This window comes from Rhodamnia argentea, chromosome 7 (assembly GCF_020921035.1).
Source record: "Rhodamnia argentea isolate NSW1041297 chromosome 7, ASM2092103v1, whole genome shotgun sequence".
Taxonomy (NCBI): Eukaryota; Viridiplantae; Streptophyta; class Magnoliopsida; order Myrtales; family Myrtaceae; genus Rhodamnia; species Rhodamnia argentea.
The window spans coordinates 10,804,262-10,826,081 of record NC_063156.1 but is presented as its reverse complement, the minus strand read 5'-3'; the positions used below and the strand labels follow the sequence as shown (position 1 = coordinate 10,826,081).

The following is a 21,820-nucleotide window of genomic DNA, read 5'->3' as shown; positions in this document are numbered from 1 at the left end:
CGAGCGGTACCCCGGACGCTTCCTTGAAGCTGTCCTTGGCGATAATCCAGACAAGTCTGCAATTAAAAAAAGGTGGTCGTCTCCCATCCAAGTCGTCAAGAAACAATTTTATATGTGAAGATAAGAGATTCCATGTGTTGACTAAGTCTGAGGACTTTGATATGAGTGATCTTCTTTTTATCGTGATTCAAGACTCTTTCGGTACGAATCTGAGCTAGGCTTTAACTGGTGTGGTGCACAAGTCGATCTTTGTTCTAGCTCTATCTGCTAAATTCGTTGCACTGACAAGAAGAGTGGTTGGGTTAGACCCCCCTAAGGAGTGGCCTAGATCAGGCCCTGACGGGTCGGTCTCGTCGAGCAATCGGGGATGAGCGGGTGCGGGGCCAGGACTCTCGAGGCCTATTGGATTTCCGACTTCTCCAGGAATGTCGGGATAACTAGCAGTGTGGCGGCTGAATTTTCAGACCTTATGTGACAAGCTTTCACCGGCACGAAAACTAAACATACATGCCCAAGCTAGCTATTGAGTTAGATGCTAGCATTATTTCAAGTGCTCTAATCGATGATGTGGGTTACCCGAGATAAATATCTTACTTGGATAATCTATGTGTAACTTGTTTTCGTTGTCCACCGTTCTAATTTAACGAATTAAGAGTCACATCAACAAATTCTGTTAACTTGAATTAACGAAAAGACGCCATTGAACACTTTCATATAGTGTATGGATTAGATTGAATATTTACTAATAGCTCATAGACCATATTGAATAAATAAAAATTTTATGGACCACATTATATATCGGACCAAAATTCAAGGACCATTTGTATTATCTTCTCAAGTTTCTTAGGACAAGATTTGGCTCATATTTAGGGCTGATATAGGGGGTTTGGAGGGGGCCTATGAGCCCATAACTTTCCTCCCCTAGTTGGGCTCGTGAAAGCTAAATGGGCTTTGCATGATCAAATCTTATTATTTGACTTGAGAATTACCCTAACATAAGTGGATAGTGTCCCTCGGGTCCTTACACAATTAATTTCTTACATTTCAGGCCCTCAATCCGAATGGCTGGTCTCTATCTTCAATGGCAAAATTCCCACCACAAAGACAAGTGAATTTCGCGAGTTCACAGGTCAATTGATAGGCACATGAATTTCAGCAATGTAAATTTCTGTTCGCGGTAATTAAAGTTTAATCACCGGCTTTGGATTTCGATCACTTGATACATTTGCAATTAATGCACATTGATAGGAGTCCAAAGCCAATTAATTTCTCTTTTGTTCGGTCAAGGAACGGAGGTTTTAAAAAACACCGAGTCTCCAACTCCTAACCGAATTAAGAGCGTGACATTTTTGTTCCATCTACAAACAAGGAGGGTGTACGTGCAAAAAGAAAAGGCAGATTCCTTGCAGTCTGTATTAGTAAGAAGGATAATTCCTGAATACATACAAGTAATGCTCCAGGCCAAATGACTCCTAAGTGATAATGCTGACTATTTAACAAGTGGGATGACATCAAATTTGCTAGGAAGCATCTCATGGCCACCTCCAAAGAAAGGTATACGATGACGGGTACTAAACGAAGAATTTCGCTATAGAATCGATGAGCAATCTTGCTCCTTTCCCTCCTTGATTTCGTTCCTAATAGCAAGAATCATCATATAGTAGAACAAAAAATACCACCTCTACCTAATCAGGCAATGTCTCACCGTGAACATTAAGAGAAATTGGGTCATGTAAGCGACCCATAGGCTATTCTCACTGCCTTCACTTGAATCTCCGTTTTGCTTCTCCATATGCAACTACCCCCAATACTGTTATCACGTATCCGCCGATGCCCATCACTGTCACGGGATTTCTGAACAAGAGTATAGAGATCACAACAGCAACAGCACCCTTTGCATTTCCAAGTACCTGATCAATATATAATGTACAGAAAACGTCGAATCAAATCAACATAGTTTGACCAACTTATCTGTGATGCCGACACGATTAATGCAGAAAGTGTTTTTAGCAAGTAATTATTAATGTTCTCCCTGGTCTTGCTGGTAACTCTGTCATGAAAGTTGCAAAGAACAAACATCCCACTGTTACAATAAAGAATCATGAAAAACTACCTGTGAAAAAAAGCTTGGATAAACTAACCAATTACCATCATCCTTGTCAATATAAAGTTTTTGAGGGGGGGCCTAATTTATGTAACCAATAGAACTGTTTCATTAACATGCAACAAAGTTTTTTACTTCTCACAGAAGAAGCTACAGATTACCAGGCTACAACATCAAAATAGTGCCAACAAACCCGAGTTTAAAATAGACTTCCTTCAAAGCAGTCTAATCAATATTTATGGGCAATCCCTGCTGCTGCTCTTTCACTGCGAGATTCCAATAAAAACAAGAAAAAACCATTGTTTAATCAAAACAACAGTCTGTAACTTATGTTCTTCTCAATAAGTATAAGATTGATTCCGTCAGTTGCTTCAACACAATCTTGGCACTCCATACAGAGTAAGCAAGTCTTACGGATGAGGCGCCCGCGCAAGGACCTCAAGTCTCACAGGATTCGTGAAAAGAGAAAGAAGAGCTAGCGACTCTTGACAAATTTAATCTTGCTCGCGTTGAGGCGAAAAGCACGCTATGTGCTAATATGAGAATCAGGATCATGACAGAGGTCTAAACAAAGATAAAGCATGTCAAACCTGGAGTGTGAGGGCACTTGTATGTTTGGTCACCAGAAAGTTAGTTAAGTTGGCTGCATAGGCAGTGGCTGAATTAATTAAAAGAAGCAGCCACATGAATTTGTGTTCTCTCCCGAGCGATAAGGTGGCCTCTAAGACATTTGGCTCCATTATGAGAGTTGACGGCAGCAAGACTAATACCGCTATTGGTGACATGTACAGCAGCAGGTTCATTGAATTCAGTTTTTCCCTGTATTGTAATTGAATGTCAATTGGCAAGTCGTGATTCAAGGGTAGAGTAATTTCTCAGGGGACAGGAGAGCAAAACCTTTGAACTCAACGGCCACTCTCATAGACTGGGAATTATCTAACAAATTTTTTCATGGCATTTCATATGCATGTAGCAAGTGCCTGTAATTCAAGAACATTCATGGTATGCCATTGGATCTCATTATGCATATTTCAAAAATAGAATTCAACTGTTTAGGGGAGAAAGTTGCTATCTTCCAGATGGACATAGTAAAATACAGCAGTATTTGTCTATTAAAAGTTTCTGTTTGTGATCATCATATTTATTCCTTCTTCCATCTAGCATGCCCTTGCTTAACCAGGAAAAGAGGCCAATATACTAGATGCGCTACTTTAAAATGTCACATGGGACTGGATGCCTCTGAACACTTAAACTGCATAAACAGCTGTTAAGGAACTCTTAAAAAAGGGTGTCAAAACAGGTATTTTAGAAAGCATTTACCCCTCAGAGGAAAGTAGGACACCCTGAAGTACAGACTTAAATGCCCTTGCAGCAGTGGCACTGATGCACATGATGAACCCAAACAAGTGAAAACTTGGCTCCCCCTGCCACCAACAAGGAAAATTATCATGCTGGAGAAATAAGATAGAAGGTCAGCGTGGGACAAAGAGATGATCAACTTATTCCATAAGATTCCACGAAAGCAGCATTCTCAGCTAGTAAAAAGAATTCATTCATCTATCAAGAAACCATTTTTGGCACTTCAAATGTTTTCTGTTTTCTTTATCTTTGACCGATCGACAACTCTAATGTAAAGCTTGTGAGGATCTAATTTAGATAATAACTCGTGGGAAAGAATCACCATGTCACGAATCTTTCCTTTTCAAGTCACTTTCAAGACACCAGTGGATGCATTAAGGTAACCAAAATACTTCTACTTGGCAGGGCACCGGTTAAGGAAGTCGTAAAAGAAAATCCTCTCGTTTATTATGGTATTCTGTTGCCATAAGACCTGTAGCTGACAGCAGAAACTATAATCGGCTAGATGACAAAAGTCCCCAAAATAAATACAGAGTTTCTTTAGATAAATGAGTAAGCAGGCAAGAGACATCAAGGAGGTTGACGTTACACAATTTGTAAAGGGCATTTCGCACAATAGACAGACAAGAAGTGTATTAGCCATAAAAACACTTTGTGGCTACCTAACAAACCACAGACTTTGCAACGTCACTAAGAGATCTTATCTCCATCCCATCTTCATTTGAACATCAATTTGTCTCTTCAGTTTCTATAAAAGCCTTATGTAGTGAAAAAGAAGAGGCAAACACACAATCAACATCTTCACATAAACAAGCAACCCACTAAATGAAATACGTTGACGAGACTTTTGGCAAAATGCTCATGCCAACATTACGTATCCTTTTCTCTAAGATCTCAAAGCAGGTGACAGTGTAAAATCCACATTAACCAAGAGGAGGTAAAGAGCAGTTCCTTTATAGATGAGAACAATGAACATTCTTCTTTCCAGAGATCTTCCCAAGGCTTGGAAAGATCCACCTCGTCACAAGAGAACAAATTCACCTTCCATTCTTGGCAAAAAGTTTGATGCATCCTTTCTAACACAAATCTTATTGCAACGATATCTTTAAAGGAAACTCTTTTCAGTTTGCTTTCAGACCTGTCTCCCGAAAATTTAAGACCCACGATAGCTTCGGCACTCAAAGGTTAGCAAAGCAGCTGAAAACTTAGCTATGATTGTGAAAATCTCAAGTTCAAGCTTGAGAAGCTGACTATCTATCACCCATGTTCAAACCTTTGGTGAATGCATTATTGCACTTTGAGGAAATCTCCGCCTGAATAACCGAATTCAGAAAGAAAAACTGCCTAGATTCACAATTGCTCCAACAAGGGGGAAAAAAAAAATCAGCAGTAGTAACCTTCACAGAGCAATGAAAACATCAACTCAAGCAACAAGAATGCAGATCTGGATCATTATCAATCAGATTACACCAAATCCTCGGACAATGCAGATCAACCTTCAAATAAAACTTTCAAATCGTTCACAAAGTAGAATGCAACCAAAAGAACAAATACTGAATTTAAGTGATTTAATTCACGCATGCAAAGACATACCCCACTGGCAATTACAACGCCGGTGACAACCGGCACAAGGGCCGCATAAGTGACCCAAGCCTCCCTCTTGAACGTCATCAGGTACGCGAACACCGCCGTGAAAAAGGGCGTCGTCGCGCCCACCGCCTGATTGAACGACACCGGGAGGTACCGCAGCGACACATTACCACCCACCACCGACGCACAGAAGACCACGCTCAGAGTCGCAATCTTGATGAACTGAGGCCTGGATTTGATCAACTGGAGCGGAACAAGCTTCAGGAAGACTATGGAGACGTAGCTGAAGGCCGCGCAGGCGGACATGTGGCACATTGTGAGGAAGATTGGGAACCGGAAGCCATAGTTGGAGAGCAAGAACTTGTTGAGGAGGATGACGCCGATGTTGGACGAGTACCACAGCGTGATCAGGGAAGCTATGAAAAGGGCTTGCTTTTTCGAGGACGACATTGTGGGATCACTCGGTGTTCCGGTTGGATTCGTGGGCAGATCTTATGTGGGTCGGGATGGGGGAAAAGGAGGGATCTTTGAAGATGTCCCGTTGCTTGCTGTGGCGAATGAATCTTGTGGGGAGGGAGGCTAAATTGGTGGGTGGGCAAGGTGGGGGGGCTACTGTGATGTCAACGTCATCGGTTTGTCCAATTTGGCTGGGATCATTGCATGTGGAAGAAGAAGAAGCAGCAGCACCAGCGACGTCCGCTGAATTTTGATATGTCTTTTATTACATTTTTTTCCGGAGAAAATCATGAAGAGGGCAGTGCACATGTGGAAGATAGTGTTGTTTCCTACTTGCCGTTCTTTTATTCTTGCTTCGCATGTAAAACCGGCTTTAGTAAATGTGGAAGTGTCAGTTAGCAGCGATTGTTTTGTATGACATTCTCTTCTTTTATTCTTTTAATCCTTTGAGATTCTACTTTTTTATTTTTTTAGGTAGAGAGAGAGAGAGGTTATATTACTTTTTCGAAATACCAACAAAAACCCTAAGGGTCTGTTTGGCGGTGATTCTGTTCCCAAAAAATGATTACGATCAAAATCACTTTTTTTTTTACTGTTCCTTGGATGATTTTTTGAGAATCAAAACGCGTTTGGTAACTGTTTAAAATTTTTGTTCCTGGAACAGAAACGCGTTTGGTAACCGCACAAAATTTCCGTTCCCAATTTGTCATTTAAATCAAATAATTATATAATCACATTTGATGGCAAAGAGGGAAAATAATCAAATAGTGATTATGGAGCAAAAAAAAAAAAGTAACAAAATTTTCGTTCCCAATTCGTTTGTCGATTTTTCATGAGTATGTAGTCGTTTATATTGTTTGAAAAGTAATTCGTATTACATTTACAGAATTTGTCTAAATCATTTGTTTGTTATTATTTCTCGTGACTTTTAGATTGATTACCCAAAAAAAATGAAAGAAAAGCTCCTCATTGTGCAATCGTCTATGGTTTTGCACTCTTGTAATTACACATCATACAAGCTTACAAGACTTGCAACTCAACTACATTGATTTTTTCTTCACTCGACTAAACAAAATTTTTGTGCAGCTCGAAAAATGGAGAAAAAATGGAAATTTAGTTCGCGACGTGGAGGGTTGGGTCCAGTCTTTAATAATAATAAAAAAGATAAAAGTTGAAAAAACATAATAGGAAATAAAAAATACAAACTTAATTAGAATAAAAAATAAAATAGCTAAAAAGTTGAAAAAAATGCGTATTAGAGGTCCCTTAATATAAAAAATAAATTAGATTTAAAATTTTCTAAAAACTAATTTTTTAAATATAAATTTAAATTGAATTTAAAAATAGGCTTAAAATTTTACAAAAAAAAAAAATTTAAAAAAAAAAAGGTTTGGGGGGGGAGGGGAAGAATCCGGTGACGAGATTTTTTTTTCAAAATTTTAGCTATTTTCAATCTTAATTTTTTTAATTATTTTTAAATTATTAAATTAAAAATCTAAATATTTTTTATTTCCCCCATTTCTTAAATTTTTAAATTTTTTTATTAAATTTTCCTTAAATAAAATTTTTAATTTAAGAAAATTAGTTTTTAGCAATTTTTAAAATTGAATTTTAATTTATTTTAATTTATGTAAAGTTGAAAATCCACGTGGAATTTTTTTAAAAAAATAATACCATTTTATATTAAAATTTTAATTATAAGTATGAGGGATAAGTCATAAGTATATTGTGTAAAAAAGTGATACCCAAAAGTGTTCCAAAACACCAGAATCATCTTTTTTTTGCTTCTAAAAAGTGGTCCAAAAGTGTTCCCGGGACCCGAATCAAAATCATTTTTTTTTCTATTACCAAACATGTTTCTGATCCTTTTTTTGTTTATGGGAACGAAAACAGAGGATCAGAATCACTGCCAAACAGACCCTAATACACATATCCAAAATAATTTTCGCCTAAAAACGAGAAAACTTCAAATTATTACTTACATCTGATCCCAATCCACCCTCCATTCGCGACCCGTTCAATATCCCGATCAAGTGCATTCGTGTCAACAAAGTGGTAAACAAAAATGCAAGATGAATCTGGCGTGGTGAATGACGGATCCACGTGGGATCCGACTTATAGCTGTCTGCCACGTGTCTTGACATGTATGCAACTTAACAGGATATTACATGAAATGCTAACAGATGGTAGATTTGAATTAATGGTATATGTTTGGAATTTTTTCAAGATAATGTGTTAAGGGATGGAAGTTTGAAACTTTCTATGGTATTAACCCTGTGGATTTTTTTTTTTTGCCCGTGATCTTGCATCAAACATTTTGAGCTTCTTTGAAACCCAAAATCTCGATGCCGACGACTACTTGGCCAATCGTAAAATACAAGTCATTATACCAATTGCCTGACGGCATAGGAAAAGACATTCCTCATCATCAATATGTTAGCTCACAAATAATTGTGACCTCTCAAAACAACTAATGGTTTCTTGCCAACGCGCTTGCTAGAATATCTAGAGAACTCTTAGCTTACTAGTCGTAAATGGTCCCGTGATTAAACAACAATGGGTTACCTCCAGCTCCAACCTAAACTTAGGGTGTGTTTGTTAAATGTGTATAAGGCGATTGCGCATCACAATAATTAATATCAACTTATGCTAAACACACATAAGCATGGAATTCTTTGTTTTGGGAGTACTATAATCAGTCACATGCCATGCATCGATCCTTGATCAAGGAAAATGGGAAGATTCTTTGAATTCACGGAACTGTTCTGACTTCTACTTCATGCTTTTTCTAGGACTCAAGGGACAGACCATATATGTTACGTATAAACGTAATGCTCTCAGCAATTTAAAATTGACTTGCTATGCTGAGAACCAATGTCAATCTTTGCCACACACCAGGGAAAAATATGATGTTTAACCCCATAATGTAGATTTAGCTGTAACCATGATGAACTTGCAGAGAAAAAAAATTATGAAAAAGGGCTAAAGCTGAATACGTAAATTCAATTTTGTTAATCTATTATCTCTATTTTATTACCTAATAACACATTAAGTAAAATTCTTGGAGGCGATGAAAAAAATCTTGGTGTCCAAACCTTATTGATTAAAAATCTTAAAAGTCAGTCAGCAAGATGAGTACTTCTTCGAAAGTTATGTTGCACTTTGAGCTCGCAAAATTTAATTATTTATAAAAGCCACCACTTCAAGTTCAATGAAAATGTTGAGATTAAATTTCACTTGCATGTGGATTGGCGCTTGATCCAAATGCGAATCCTCATGTGACCCTTTATTTATGTATTAATGGGTTAGGTTTAGCATTTCAAATGGGCTTTGGAGAAATACAAATACCTTCAACCTAAAGGGATTTAGATAAATGCTAATTGCGTTTGGTAAAAACTTATTTGGAAATGAGCTTTGGGTTAAATCGTATTTGGTAAGAACAACTTTACAAAGGGGCTATGAATGTAATCTTTTACATTTTTATTAAAAAACTCGAACCATTCATCGAACTAGCGAAGCTTTCGGGTTGTCGGCGAGCCGGATTTAGTGTCGGCGATCGTCATTTGAGGTCGCCCGGCCTTGAGCCTCCACCGGCGAGGTTCGTGGGACCCAGGCAAGGGCGCCCGAGGTTGGGAGACCTCAAGCTGTGTGAACCCAAGCCTCGTCACCTTAGTTCGACCGAACCAAGCGGTCCTCGCCTGGGTGGCCGGCCTCTTGCCGTCGCCTCGGCAGCCAAATCAAGTCTCCTCAAATGTGGAGAAGATGAACAGTAACTAAAGGGGCAAAATAGGAAAATTAGGAAACTGATGAGTGTAGTTTTGGAAGGAAAAAATTCTTTTAGCATCCGGCCAAATACCGAAAGCCGAATGCTAGTCCCCATCAGAATTGAGCTTTTAGTTTTCCCCAGGCTAGATATTGAAAGCCCAATCCTGGCCCAAAGCTGAACCAAACGCGTCAGCATTCTCCCAATGAACTTTGAGAGCTGAAAGACCATTAAGAAAGCTGAATCAAACGCACCCATAATGCGATTTCTTTACCTTTAAGTACTGTTTAATTTGCGAAAAAAATGATTTGGAAAACATCTTTAAAAAAATAATCACTTGTATTGATTACAAATATGCATAAACGAAAATAATTTCATTATTCATGAAAATTTTACACATAAATTATTGGTTAATAATAAAAAGAATTTTCATTGACTAAATATTTCAAGTGAAACAAATAATCACTTCTAAAATCCCGCCAAACAAACGAAACCCTACAAAGGTGCCTAGCTAGTAGCTACATACTACATAGTTTAATTGTTGAAAATTGAGTGGTGGCTTGGAAATTGTAGTAACGATTTGTTTACCATGTTTTTGACAATTATTGGGCTACGTAGATGTGTTGTCAAGCCGGGTCGAATATGGTCCGACGCATATTGATTCATTTAACCCATTTTGACCCATTTTTAGACATCACAAATTCAACAACCCATACCCAACCAAACTTATACCTGACCAGTATTACTTAAACAGTTTTATATTTAATTAAATAATGAAATATTTACTTGTTATTATTTATTAACAAAAATGATATTGTTAAAATACTTTTATGCAATTGATATTTTTAAATTTAAATATTTTAAAAAAAAATATTATTTATTTTCAAGAAAATTATTTTTTATCTTAACAAAATTATTATTTACTCTTAAGAAAAGTATGTTTTTTAATTTTATTTGTCATTTTATTTTTCTCGAGCAGCCGGAGACGACGACCCAATGGCGACGGACGGTGGTGGGAGGCGATGGTGGCGGTAGGTAACAACGGCCGCGATGGGTAGTAGGTCGAAAAAAGTTTTTACATTTTTAATTTAATTTTTTTCTTTTACTTATAAAAATAAAAAAATTGATACACTTGAGACCCATTTACAAGTGGTGCTTGGGAAGCTGCAAGCCCCAGGCCAAAAATGGGTTGGGTTAATATCCATATTTGAATAAGTTTATAAGCCAAGACCCATATTTAACCTATTTTTTAAATTTGTTCAACCCATATATGACCCAAGTGGATAAAAGTTGGTTAAAAAGTGGGTCAAAGACTCATATTGACACCTCTAGCTACGTATAGTTCCAAGCCTTCAAATATTCGTGCTTATGTTATTCGGTCCTTTTGATTCTTATTTTGTCTAATCAATTTGGGCAATTGATTCCTTCTTTCGTCAATCAAATAATAACGGAACAAGTATCACAAAAAGTCATGAACATACTATATTGGTATCAATTCAATTTTAAACTTTTCAATTTGATCAATTTTACATCGATACAAATTCAGTCTCTTGGGCCAATTTTGATCGAAAATTACTGATGTGAACGCCAATTGTCTTACATGGCGTGATCGAAGCCGACATGGACATTTCTAATACTTTTTAAAAGATTATCTTCTTCTTCTTTTTTCACTTTGGCATTGGCCGACGAGGGTCATCGACAACTCTCAACGGCCGCTAGCAAGGGTGGCAAAGGGTTGCCACCCTTGCTAGATCCGGGTGAGGACCTTTCGATTGCGGGCTAGGCGGCCCTCGCAGGCCAAAGTCGAATTGAAAAAAAAAATTATTATAAAAAAGTCTACGCTAGCGCCGACGTCACATAGGACAGTCAACATTCATGTCGGCGACTTTTGTCCAAAATTGGGCAGATGAACCGAATCGATATCAATACAAAAGGCTTCTAATTGAAATATTTATGATTGAATTGAGACCAACGCAATAGATTTAAATTTTTTTTATACATATCCATATAATAACACGGTCAACAAGGCAAAATTTAAGATGTTTTGTTGACTTAGCTCCACATCAACAATTCGAGGCTTGTGTGGCAAGAACTTTGTTCCCGTGAACAGTTTTTTAGCAGAATTGATTTTTTTTTTATTCTGTTTTCGGGAACAATTTATGATCAAAAGAACACATTTCGTAACTGCACAAAATTTTTGTTTCATAAACAAAAGTTTATACTACCAATTTTTATGTTTTTGTTTCATTATTGTCTAATATCACTTGAGGCGTACCATAATGTTTGTGGAAAATTGCACAATATTGTAAATGAACAAATTTTTGCTTAAATAGATGACATGTGGATTATGATTATGTTATGCTTCATCTCTGTGAGATACAAGATTGAGTTGCTTTCATATCATTGACGTATAAATCACTGAGAAAGCTCCCAAAACAATAGTAAAGTCAAACATAAAAGTACGTTCCACTTCGCCTAAAAATGGCCTACACCACTTGCTATTAGCAAATGACAATATACCAAAGAAAACCACATAAATCTTTACATACGCCGTAACCACAAAAGAAGCATCTCATCGGAGGTAGTTTCTTGGTTCTTGCACAAAGACAGCCTTTCCACTGATTGGTAACAAAAAACCCTAACTTCTAAGATAGTCGTAATAACATCACTTTACAATTAAAATAGGAAAAATACGTCGTTATATAGTTAGTATATTTAATGATAGATTTGATAATATGAACTATATCACTTAGAAAGAGAAAACACACCCAAATGTGTTCTTTTTGCATACACGAAACTTAAAACAGCAACAATGCAATGAAAAACAGTAGAAGCCAATCATCACAATTAGGCAGTAAACGTCAACCATACATAAACCGAGAGAGACTCTTTTTAATAGGTGGAAAAGGATGAGCTCCTATAATTTGCTCCCCTAGTACATAGAAATGTTGCCAAGTATTTAAAAAAACGTTACAAAAATCGAAAATACAAAATCATGGAATTTCACAAATATTGTGATCCTTTGCCATTTTATTTGTAGTGTTTTTTCCTTAGCGTGTTTGTATCAGCTGCAAACTCATGCGATGTATCATCTGCAATCTCCACTTGTCTAGGTCCAAATGGGTACTTCGGATCGCCATATAAGGAAAGTTTTTGTCCATCCTGTCTTAGTCACAAATGTAATTATGGAGAACACGACATGCAATTAAAATAATGGCTTGTTTTCAAATAGTAAATGGAGGCATGTATCTCAAAATGAAGAAATGATTCTTTAATGCCCCAAATGATATTTCAATGACATTACTTAGTGAATGGTGCCTCTGGTTGAACAATTCTATTGTTCTTCACCGTCTCCCTCTTCGGATGGTACCGTTCACTTTTTAACAGAGTTAAAAATCCCGAAAGTGCTGCATAACTAGAATCTACCGCGTAGTATGTACCTATAACAAGATATATATAAATTTATTATGACATGAAACCACAATACAAATATAATGAAAATTAATCTAGACAATGCGGGTATCGAATGGTGGTCGAGGAAATTGTAGTCCGGGAGTCTCGAGAGCTACCGAGAACACCTGCAATCGTTGGCAGATCCTTCCCCCCAGCATACACGAAAGTAAATTTCATATCAAACAAACATGCACATAACACATTCTGGGTGTTACTCACTTTCCTGCCTCTAAATGGAATCTTATTCGACACTAAGATGGAAGCATTAATATGAGTGTCATCAATAGCACCTACGCAGCTCCGTGGTTTTAGGAAAGTCTAATGTTATACAAGATTATCAATTACATGAATTTGATGGTGTAAAATTGATATGAAAATCATAACTTGAAGTAACGTTCATGATTAGGATCCATAAGAATCGCCTTTGGACAATATCAAAGGAAAATGATTTGACAACATCTTTTGACAATTTGAGAATTGCTTTCAATAGTATAGTGAAATACTTGCAAATTTTTCTCCCGAATGTTGGAATCTCTCACATAAATCTCTGTTGGAGTTCTTGTGACTAACCAAAGATAGGAAGATCCCAACTTGTTCATCTACCCTAACATACCGACTATCTTTCAACCAACCTCTTGCCCTCATTAACTCGCATAGATTTAAAAAAATGTGTCTCTCCATCCTGAAGGCTTTATATATTCTATATGAATGTCCAAAAAAAAAAAAAACTCCATTACCTATTCGGGTCCTAACAATTTATTGTCCCTAATAGATTCTTTAGTATGCACGCACATATCCACCATAATACAACACAACTATGCTATAATTATGTCAAGATGAAACTCATCCCAATACTGTTCAATTGGTACTACTTGCCTATTAGACACATTATTTGGTTCCCCTTCCATTGTACCTATGCCATTACACAAATATAAGAACATCAATATAGTTATTTGGGAAAAAAAAAAACCCTAATAACAAGATCATACAGTTAAAGCAAGCAAAATATTTATCATGGTCATAACATTGTTAACAAACTTCTGCTTGGAAAAAACACACAATCACACGGTGACACCCCTAAAAATCCACAAAAGCTCATTTACTATTTTGAGAGAGAGACCCCTCAGACAAGGTAGGTCCATTTCTCTTCTCAGCTCAAAGCTCCACCAATTTAGCTCAAGAGTTTTAGTGATGTTACATGAGAAATGTTCATATCTTCAAGGAGTCTTTTGGAAAAGATTGACAAACAAATGTGATAGAATAAAAGTGTCTATTCTTTTTGCAGGAGTTTTTCCACAGTTACCATATGACAAGCTTATAGAAGATGCTCATGATCTATGGCCAGAATTTTTGTTTTAATACCTTAAAATTAGTCAAGTTACAACAAATTATAGCTTAATACACAAATAGTTTCGAGAAAACACTAATCTGTATAACTTTTTGCAAAATAGATTAACAATGCAATCAGTGAGGAGAAAACACCAAGAACAAAACAAAGAATATGTCAACGTCTCTAAATAAGGGAAAAGATCAACGTAGCTTACCAACCATCAATCCTCACAAATTCAGAAGTAACTATTCAAGTCGATCTAGGCGACGACCACCCTCACTGATTTGCTGGGTGATGGCAGCCATCGTCGACCTCGAGCAAGGGTTGCCCTAGCTAATTTGGGCAAGGGGTACCCTCGTCGACGTCAAGCGAGCTTGGTTCTTCGTCCTCGCTCGAGGCCAACAAGGGGAGTGGGTTGGACGACGAGGGCAGTAAATGGCGGAATCGAGAATAGAAGCTCACTGGACGAACGACGGAGTCGTGCGGCAAGGAAGTGAGACAGCGAAGTTGTGCGACGAGGAAGTCGGACGGCGAAGTCATGTGACTAGGGCGTCGGACAAGGGTCCACTAGGCGAACGAGAGGAGAGCTCTCTCGGTCTCTTTCAATCGAGCATGGTGAGAGTGAGACCTTTGTGACATGTTTCCTTTTTTTTTTTGGCTCCGAAACAAAGAAAACTTCTTTTTTTGTTTCTTGTTTCTGTTCCACATTTGTTCTTTGGAATAATTGTTGTTCTTGGAAACATAAATATTAATTGACGTTACCAAACAGATTTTTGTTCTTTTTTTTCTTAGGATAAAAAAAACAAGAATAAAAAAATCTGAAGTGTTACCAAAAAGGCCCTAAAAAGAAATGAAAGTTATATATATATATATATATATATATAGAGTGTCCGACCTAAGCGTGATAACCCAGCCTCCCCCATTGAAGGTTCAATAATCCATGCCCGCCCTTGGGGGGGGAGGGGGTAGCAATCCACACGGTGCTCAAACACTAGTTAGAAGAAGGGGAAAGAGAGTAGGGAGTAGTCCCAATACATAGAACGCATCGCTTGCTTACAGTTGTGGGGTCCCACATATGCGGCCCACAATGGTCGTCGACCGACCTTTGCCGATTTTTGGCCAAGATTAGGTCACCACGTGGACCCCTCTTTCCTTCTCTCTTCGCTCACTCTCGCGCAATTGATATTAAATAATGATCAATGATGAAAGACTCTATTATGCAAACTTTGAGAGTTAGATGATGCCTCCTTTAAACACTAAGGACCTGTTTGGTAACACTGAAGATTCTCTAATTTTTGTTTTTTTTGTTCCCGAGAACAAAAAATGAACAAAAATCTATTTGGCAATGTTAGTTGCTATTTCTATTCTCGAGAACATATTTGAAATAGAAACAAGAAACAAAAATATAAGTTGTTTCTTTGTTCCAAGAACAACAAAAAAGAAACAAGTCACAAAGGTCTCACTCTCACCAAGCTCGATCGAAAGAGACCAAGAGAGCTCTCCTCTCGCTCTCCCGGTAGCCCCTTGTCCGATGTCCTAACCGCACAACTCCGCTGTCCGTTTGGTGAGTTTCTATTTTTGATTATACTATATGCCGTCCTCGTCCTCCAACCCACTCCCTTCGTTGGCCTAGAGCGAGGGTTACCCTCCCCGATTTAGGTGAGGGTTGCCCTCGCTAATCGAGCGAGGCTTGGTTCTTCGCCCTCACCCGGATTGACGAGGGCGGCAATCGCCTAGATCGGTGAGGGAGGCCTCTCGCCCGGATCCACGAGGGCCGCCCTCACCTAGATCGACTTGAATAGTTGCTTCTAAAGTTAGATTTGTTAGGGATTGATGGGTGGTAAGCTATGTTGGTCTTTTCCCTCATTTAGATGAGAGACATCGACATATTCTTTGCTCTGTTCTTGATTTTCTCCTCGCTGATTGCATTGCTAATCTACTTTGCAGAAAGTTGTAGGGATTATTGTTCCCTCGAAATAATTTGTGTGTTAAGCTATGGTTTGTTGTAACCAGACTGATTTTAAGGTATTAGCACAAAAATTCTAGCCATAGATCATGAGCATCTTCTATAAACTTATCATATGGTAAATGCGGAAAAACTACTACAAAATGAACAGACACCCGAACTGAATTATCATGATTGATATGTGTTTACTCTACAACATTTTTTTGTCAATATTTTCCAAAAGACTCCTCAAAAATTAGAATCCTCCTCATGTAGCATCACTAGAACTCTTTAGCTAAATTGGTGGAGCTTTTGAGCTGAGAAAAGAAATGGACCCACTTTGTCTAAGAGCTCTCTCTCTCTCCCTCTTTCAGCAGCAAATTTGAGTTGTTGTGGACTTTTGGAGGCATCATTGTGCAATTGCATGTTTTTCTCCATGTAAAAATTTGTTAACAATGTTATGACTGTATTATATATTTGTCTTGCTTTAATTGTACGACCTTGTTATTCGATTTTTCTTTTTTCATTTTTTCATATAACTATATTAATGTTCTTGTATGTGTGATGTCATAGGTACTAAGGGGGGCCAAATAGTGTGTCTGATGGGCAGGTAGCACTAGTTGAACAGTACTTAGATGAGTTTGATCTTGACTTAGAGCCTAGTTGTGCATTATTACGGTAGACATGTGCATGCATACGAAAAAACCTATTAGGGACAGCAAATTGTCAAGACCCGAATGGATAAAAGAGCTTCTTTTTGGACATTCGGATAGAACATATGAAGCCTTAACGATGGAGGAACCTATGTGAATTATTAAGGCAAGAGGTTGGTTGAAAGATAGTCGGTATGTTAAGATAGATGAACAAGTTAGGATCTTCTTATCTTTGGTTGGTCACAAAAACTCTAAGAGAGATTTATGTGAGAGATTCCAATGTTTGGGAGAAACAATCAGCATATATTTCACTATACTATTGAAAGCAATTCTCAAACTATCAAAAGAGGTTATCAAACCATCTTCCTTTAATGTTGTTCCGGAGGAGATTCTTATGGATCCTAATCATGAACGCTACTTCAAGGTATGATTTCATATCGATTTCACACCATTACACGTAATTAATAATCATGTATAACACTAAACTTACATAAGACCACAGAGCTGCATAGATGCTATCGCTAGTACCCATATTAATGCTTCCGTCCCGGTGTCAAATTAGATCCCATTTAGAGGCAGCAAAGGAAGTACCACCCAGAATGTGTTATATAAATGTTTATTTGATACAAAATTTACTTTTGTGTATGATGGGTGAGAAGGATCTGCCAACGATTTGTCGGGTGTGCTCGGTAGTACTAGATACTCCTTGATTGCAATTTCCTCAATCACCACTCGGTATTTGCATTGTCAAGATTAATTTTCATTATGATTGTATTGCGATTTTATGTCAACAAATACTACGCGGTAGATTCTGGTTATGCAGCACTTCCGAAATTTTTAACTCCGATAAAAGGTGAATGGTATCATGTGAACAATTATAGGGGTAGAGGGAGATGGCCCAAGACATCAAGAGAATTGTTCAACTATAGGCGCTATTCACTAAGGAATGTCATTGAGATGTCATTTGGGGCATTAAAGAATCGATTATTCATTTCGAGACACATGTCTCCATTTACTTTTTGAAAGCAATCACTTATTGTAATTGCATGTTGTGCTCTCTATAATTACATTCATGACCAAGATAGGATGGACAAAAACTTTTCCCTATATGGTGATCCAGAGTACCCATTTGGACCTAGACAAGTGGAGGTTGCAAATGATACATCGCATGAGTTGGCAGCAGAGATAACCATGCTAAGGAAAAATATTACAAATAAAATGGCAAGGGATCACAATATGCGTGAGATTCCATGACTTTGTATTTTCGATTTTTGTAATGTTGTTTTTAAATACGTGGCAACATTTTTATGTACGAGGGGAGCAAATTATGGGTGCTCATCCTTTTCCACTTCTTAAAAAGAGTCTCTTGGTTTATGTATGGATGATGCTCCCCCTTTTCCACTTCTTGAAAAGAGTCTCTTGGTTTATGTATGGATGACATTTACAGACTAATTACGATGATTGACTTCTACTGTTTTTAATTGTATTATTGTTGTTACAAGTTTTGTATATGCAAAAGGAATACATTTGGTTGAGTTTTCTATTTGTAAGTTATATAGTTCATATTGTCAAATCAGTCATTAGGTTAGTGAATACTAACTATATAACAACGTATTTTTACTATTTTAATTGTAAAGTGCTGTTATCACAACTATCTTGTAAGTTCGGGTTTTTTGTGACCAAGCAGCAGAAAAAGGCCGTCTTTGTGCAATAACCAAAAAACTACCTCCGATGACAGGCTTCTATAGTTTTAAGAGTGCATGCAAAGATTTATGCGGTTTTCCTTGGTATATTGTCACCTACTAATAATAGATTCTTTAGGGCATTGTCACGTAAAAAGGAACGTACTTTTATGTTCGACTTTATTGTTGTTTTGGGAGCTTTCCCAATGACTAATACATGAGTGATAAGAAGGCAACTCAATCTTGTATCTCACAAAGACGAAGCAGAACATAATCATAATCCACACGCCATCTATTTGCAATATCTTGTTTTTAAGGAAAATTTATTCATTTACAATATTGTACAATTTGCCACAAACATTATGGTACGCCTCGAGTGATACTAGATAATAATAACATAAAGACATAAAAATTTGGGTAACTAAGTTTTTGTTTCTGAGAACATAATTGGGTCATTCCAAACGTATTTCTGTTCTTTTTATATTCAGGGAATAGAAATTTTGTACAGTCACTAAACGCGTTAGTTTGCTCAGAAACTGTTTCAGAAAACAGAATCAGAAGCAGCAATTCTGCTCAAAAACAGCTCTTGGGAACATAATTGTTGCCAAACGAGCCCTAAGTTAAGAAAACCAAATGACACAAATAGTAATACTTAGAGCGCCAAATCTGTACCTACCTCAAAACATTTAAAAAGAAAACTAAACAAGTCCCACTAGACTCTGAAAACAGATTTGCTTACTAAATGGCAGTTGATAGCCCACACTTCCTAACTATCTACAGTTGATATTTTAATTCTATAGCAGGAACTCTCGCCACGAATATTTTTAAGAGAAAGAAGCTAATGTATCAGTTCAATGATTCTCATTTAAAAGAGCATTAAATCCCAAATGCAGAATATCAAAAACAGTTCCAAAGGGCACTTCCAAAAGAGGCTCTCATTCCAGTAGGGCTAAAAGTTCCTATCTTTCAAGTGAAGAAACAAGAGTTGTTAGAATGGGAAGATACCCCATTCAGTAAACCCCAGAAGGGGTCAAACTGAGCATAATTACCGAAAAAATTCATACTATTGTAATCACAAGTTAATCAACCTTACTCATAAAAGTAAACTAATTAAGAGAAATAAGGTTAGCGTGATCCATCATAACATTCCAGCCACCAGTGTCATGCTCTTACAAAACATTCCAGAGTTTGGAAGGAATTCAAAGGTGTCAAGTGTCACCTATTCATTTTCTGATAAGGAGTATCGCACAGATATTTACTCAGGTTCCCTTGCTCTCTAGCTTTAGATCAGCTTCCTTCACTGCTTGAACGAGATGAGTCACGCGATATTTGAGTTTTGCGTTCTCCTCAGCAAGCTCCCCTGTCTACAATTCATGCAACAAAGTATTGTAATAATCCATGATTCGCCAAGTGAGAGAAGACGTACGATAATCAGGCACTTGTGCTACCTTTTTATGTTCCGCAGCTAACTCGGTCTTTGCACGTTTGAGCTCTGATTCCAGTTTGCTAATCTTTTTTGAGTGTTCCTCCTCATAAGAATCTACATGAGCAAGCAAATTTGATTCGATGAATGAGACAAAGGAAGTACGAGAGCATAATAGACAGAACCTAGATGGACAAACTCGTGACCTACCCTTCTCTTTCGCAACGGCAGCTTCGAGTCTGGACAAGCGATCCTTTCAAGCAAAATGCATGCACAGGCAAGATTTCAGTTTCGGGGAATACATAAGACATATAATCCTGATCCTTGTTTATCACAATGGTCAAAGTTGAAGGACTCGAACTTAATGGCAGAAGAAAACGTACACAGAAAGATAAAAAGAACATGTCCAAGACCCAAACCTAGACTTGATGTTGAAGCCATCACTATTACAAATTCCCACACCATTTTCTTTAAAGAGAAAAATTTTATCTTGCTTAGCCAGAGTTACCAGACAGTCTAAAAATCACATACATAGAAGAAACCAAATGCACCATGACCAAGATCAGGTAGTCGCAACGCAAATTAAACCTCAATAAACCAAGAACAGATGGAAATTCTTCCGTAATTAGCAAGTGTCTGTCATCTCATCTGTAAGCATACATGGGGGCACTCGCGGGATAGTGGGCAAAGTCAGAGAAAAGAATATGCAATTCTGCAAAACAAAACCCTTCAGAATCATCCGCTAATGAGCTCATCTCCTCGCGAATCCCCCATCAACAATGCCCAGATCAATGTAGAACTAACGACAATACCGACCGTAGGAATACTTGACGACAGAAACGTCAAACACTAACATCAGCACAAGGAAGATTCTTACACACGCTGATCTACACGGCATGTGCACACTGGACTGCAAGCGAGGTGAAAGTATGATGGGCTGACCTCGGCTTCGGAGGCTCTCCGGCGAAATTGCTCCAAGAGCTTGTTCAGGTCGGTCGGGTTCTCAGATTCCGCCATCCTGCGAGCGACCCGACCCAGAGGACGAAGAAGAAGAAGATGAACGGAGGAGGAGGAAGGACCCCAGTACCCTCCTAAGACCAAGCCAACGCAACCACAAACCACCACCGTCTTCGGGATGTCAAAGGAGCACCTAGTGTTGTGCGGATGTTATTCAATTCAATTGGGCTCCAGCCCAGTGATGGTCTGAGCCCACAAGTCTTTCCCCTGCTGATACAAAGTAATGCCATGCAGGGATCATTCCTATTAATATGTAATTTACTCGTATTACGAATTTTTTCTGTAATACTTATTTTGAATAGCCTGATTTTAATTTATAACTCTTACAAATACATATCATAGGATATTAATTAGGGTTAAGTCACCATAAATACTTTATTGCCATTATATCCGATTCACTGCTCTCTCTATCTCTTTCGCTATTCTCTATGTAGCCCTAAATTCTATGGTGTCAGAGTTGGAAAGTGCATCGAATTCGTCAACATCTCTAACTCAAATCAACACTTCCTTTGCTCCAATTGCTATCTCAATGGTGTTTGATGAATCTCCATTTGTTTTTCTTTTTTCTCTTCCATCTCATTTCCCATCACTTTCTCTTTCAATTAATCCCAATTTCCTGACAACACTGTGTCCATTTTCACCTCTTCTTTCCTCTTCTTTGCTGCTCTGATTTCTAGTATTGCTCAAAAAAAGGATGTGCAATCAATCTCATCATCTCTTGTTCTTCCCAACATCACAATACTCGTTCCCATCAAGCTTCATGCGGACAATTGTCTTTTATGGAAATCTCAATTGGGGTATATGGATAGGTCTTTTCCGTATCTATCGAATCTTCTCATTGATCAAAATGACGTTGTGGTGGTCCATTACTCCTATTCGACTTGGGTCGAGACGAATCCCGCGGTTGTGGTTTGATCAATTCGACCCTCACGGTTGAGCTTTTCCATGAAGTTCATGACCTTCAAACATATCGGGAGATTTGACTCGCTCTAGGACGACATTTTAATGATCGGTGCGCAACCAAGTAAATTGGACTAAAGCTTGA

The 21,820-nt window shown here is 37.8% G+C and overlaps 2 protein-coding genes across 2 annotated transcripts; both read right to left on the bottom strand.

The window, feature by feature from the left end:
- Positions 1-1,380: 1,380 nt before the first annotated feature.
- LOC115737726 (probable sugar phosphate/phosphate translocator At3g10290) lies at positions 1,381-5,802 on the bottom strand. Its single transcript, XM_048282768.1, has 4 exons — positions 5,057-5,802; positions 3,425-3,528; positions 2,695-2,923; positions 1,381-1,910 (listed from the first exon to the last, which is right to left on the bottom strand). The coding sequence occupies exons 1-4, from the start codon at positions 5,501-5,503 to the stop codon at positions 1,764-1,766; spliced, it is 927 nt and encodes a 308-aa protein (XP_048138725.1). The 5' UTR covers positions 5,504-5,802; the 3' UTR covers positions 1,381-1,763.
- Positions 5,803-19,401: 13,599 nt separating this feature from the next.
- LOC115737725 (centrosomal protein of 290 kDa) lies at positions 19,402-20,931 on the bottom strand. The gene is made up of 4 exons (XM_030670023.2): positions 20,701-20,931; positions 19,969-20,011; positions 19,784-19,875; positions 19,402-19,699 (listed from the first exon to the last, which is right to left on the bottom strand). The coding sequence occupies exons 1-4, from the start codon at positions 20,773-20,775 to the stop codon at positions 19,595-19,597; spliced, it is 315 nt and encodes a 104-aa protein (XP_030525883.1). The 5' UTR covers positions 20,776-20,931; the 3' UTR covers positions 19,402-19,594.
- Positions 20,932-21,820: the final 889 nt, after the last annotated feature.

Coding starts and splice junctions, on each gene's coding strand:
- LOC115737726 (XM_048282768.1), bottom strand. CDS start 5,503: ATGTCGTCCTCGAAAAAGCAAGCCCTTTTCATAGCTTCCCTGATCACG. Junction 2,924..3,424: donor GTCCTACTTTCCTCTGAGGG/GTAAATGCTTTC, acceptor ATTACAATACAG/GGAAAAACTGAATTCAATGA. Junction 1,911..2,694: donor CAAGTGCCCTCACACTCCAG/GTTTGACATGCT, acceptor TATATTGATCAG/GTACTTGGAAATGCAAAGGG.
- LOC115737725 (XM_030670023.2), bottom strand. CDS start 20,775: ATGGCGGAATCTGAGAACCCGACCGACCTGAACAAGCTCTTGGAGCAA. Junction 19,876..19,968: donor TGCCGTTGCGAAAGAGAAGG/GTAGGTCACGAG, acceptor TTGCTCATGTAG/ATTCTTATGAGGAGGAACAC. Junction 19,700..19,783: donor TAGCTGCGGAACATAAAAAG/GTAGCACAAGTG, acceptor CATGAATTGTAG/ACAGGGGAGCTTGCTGAGGA.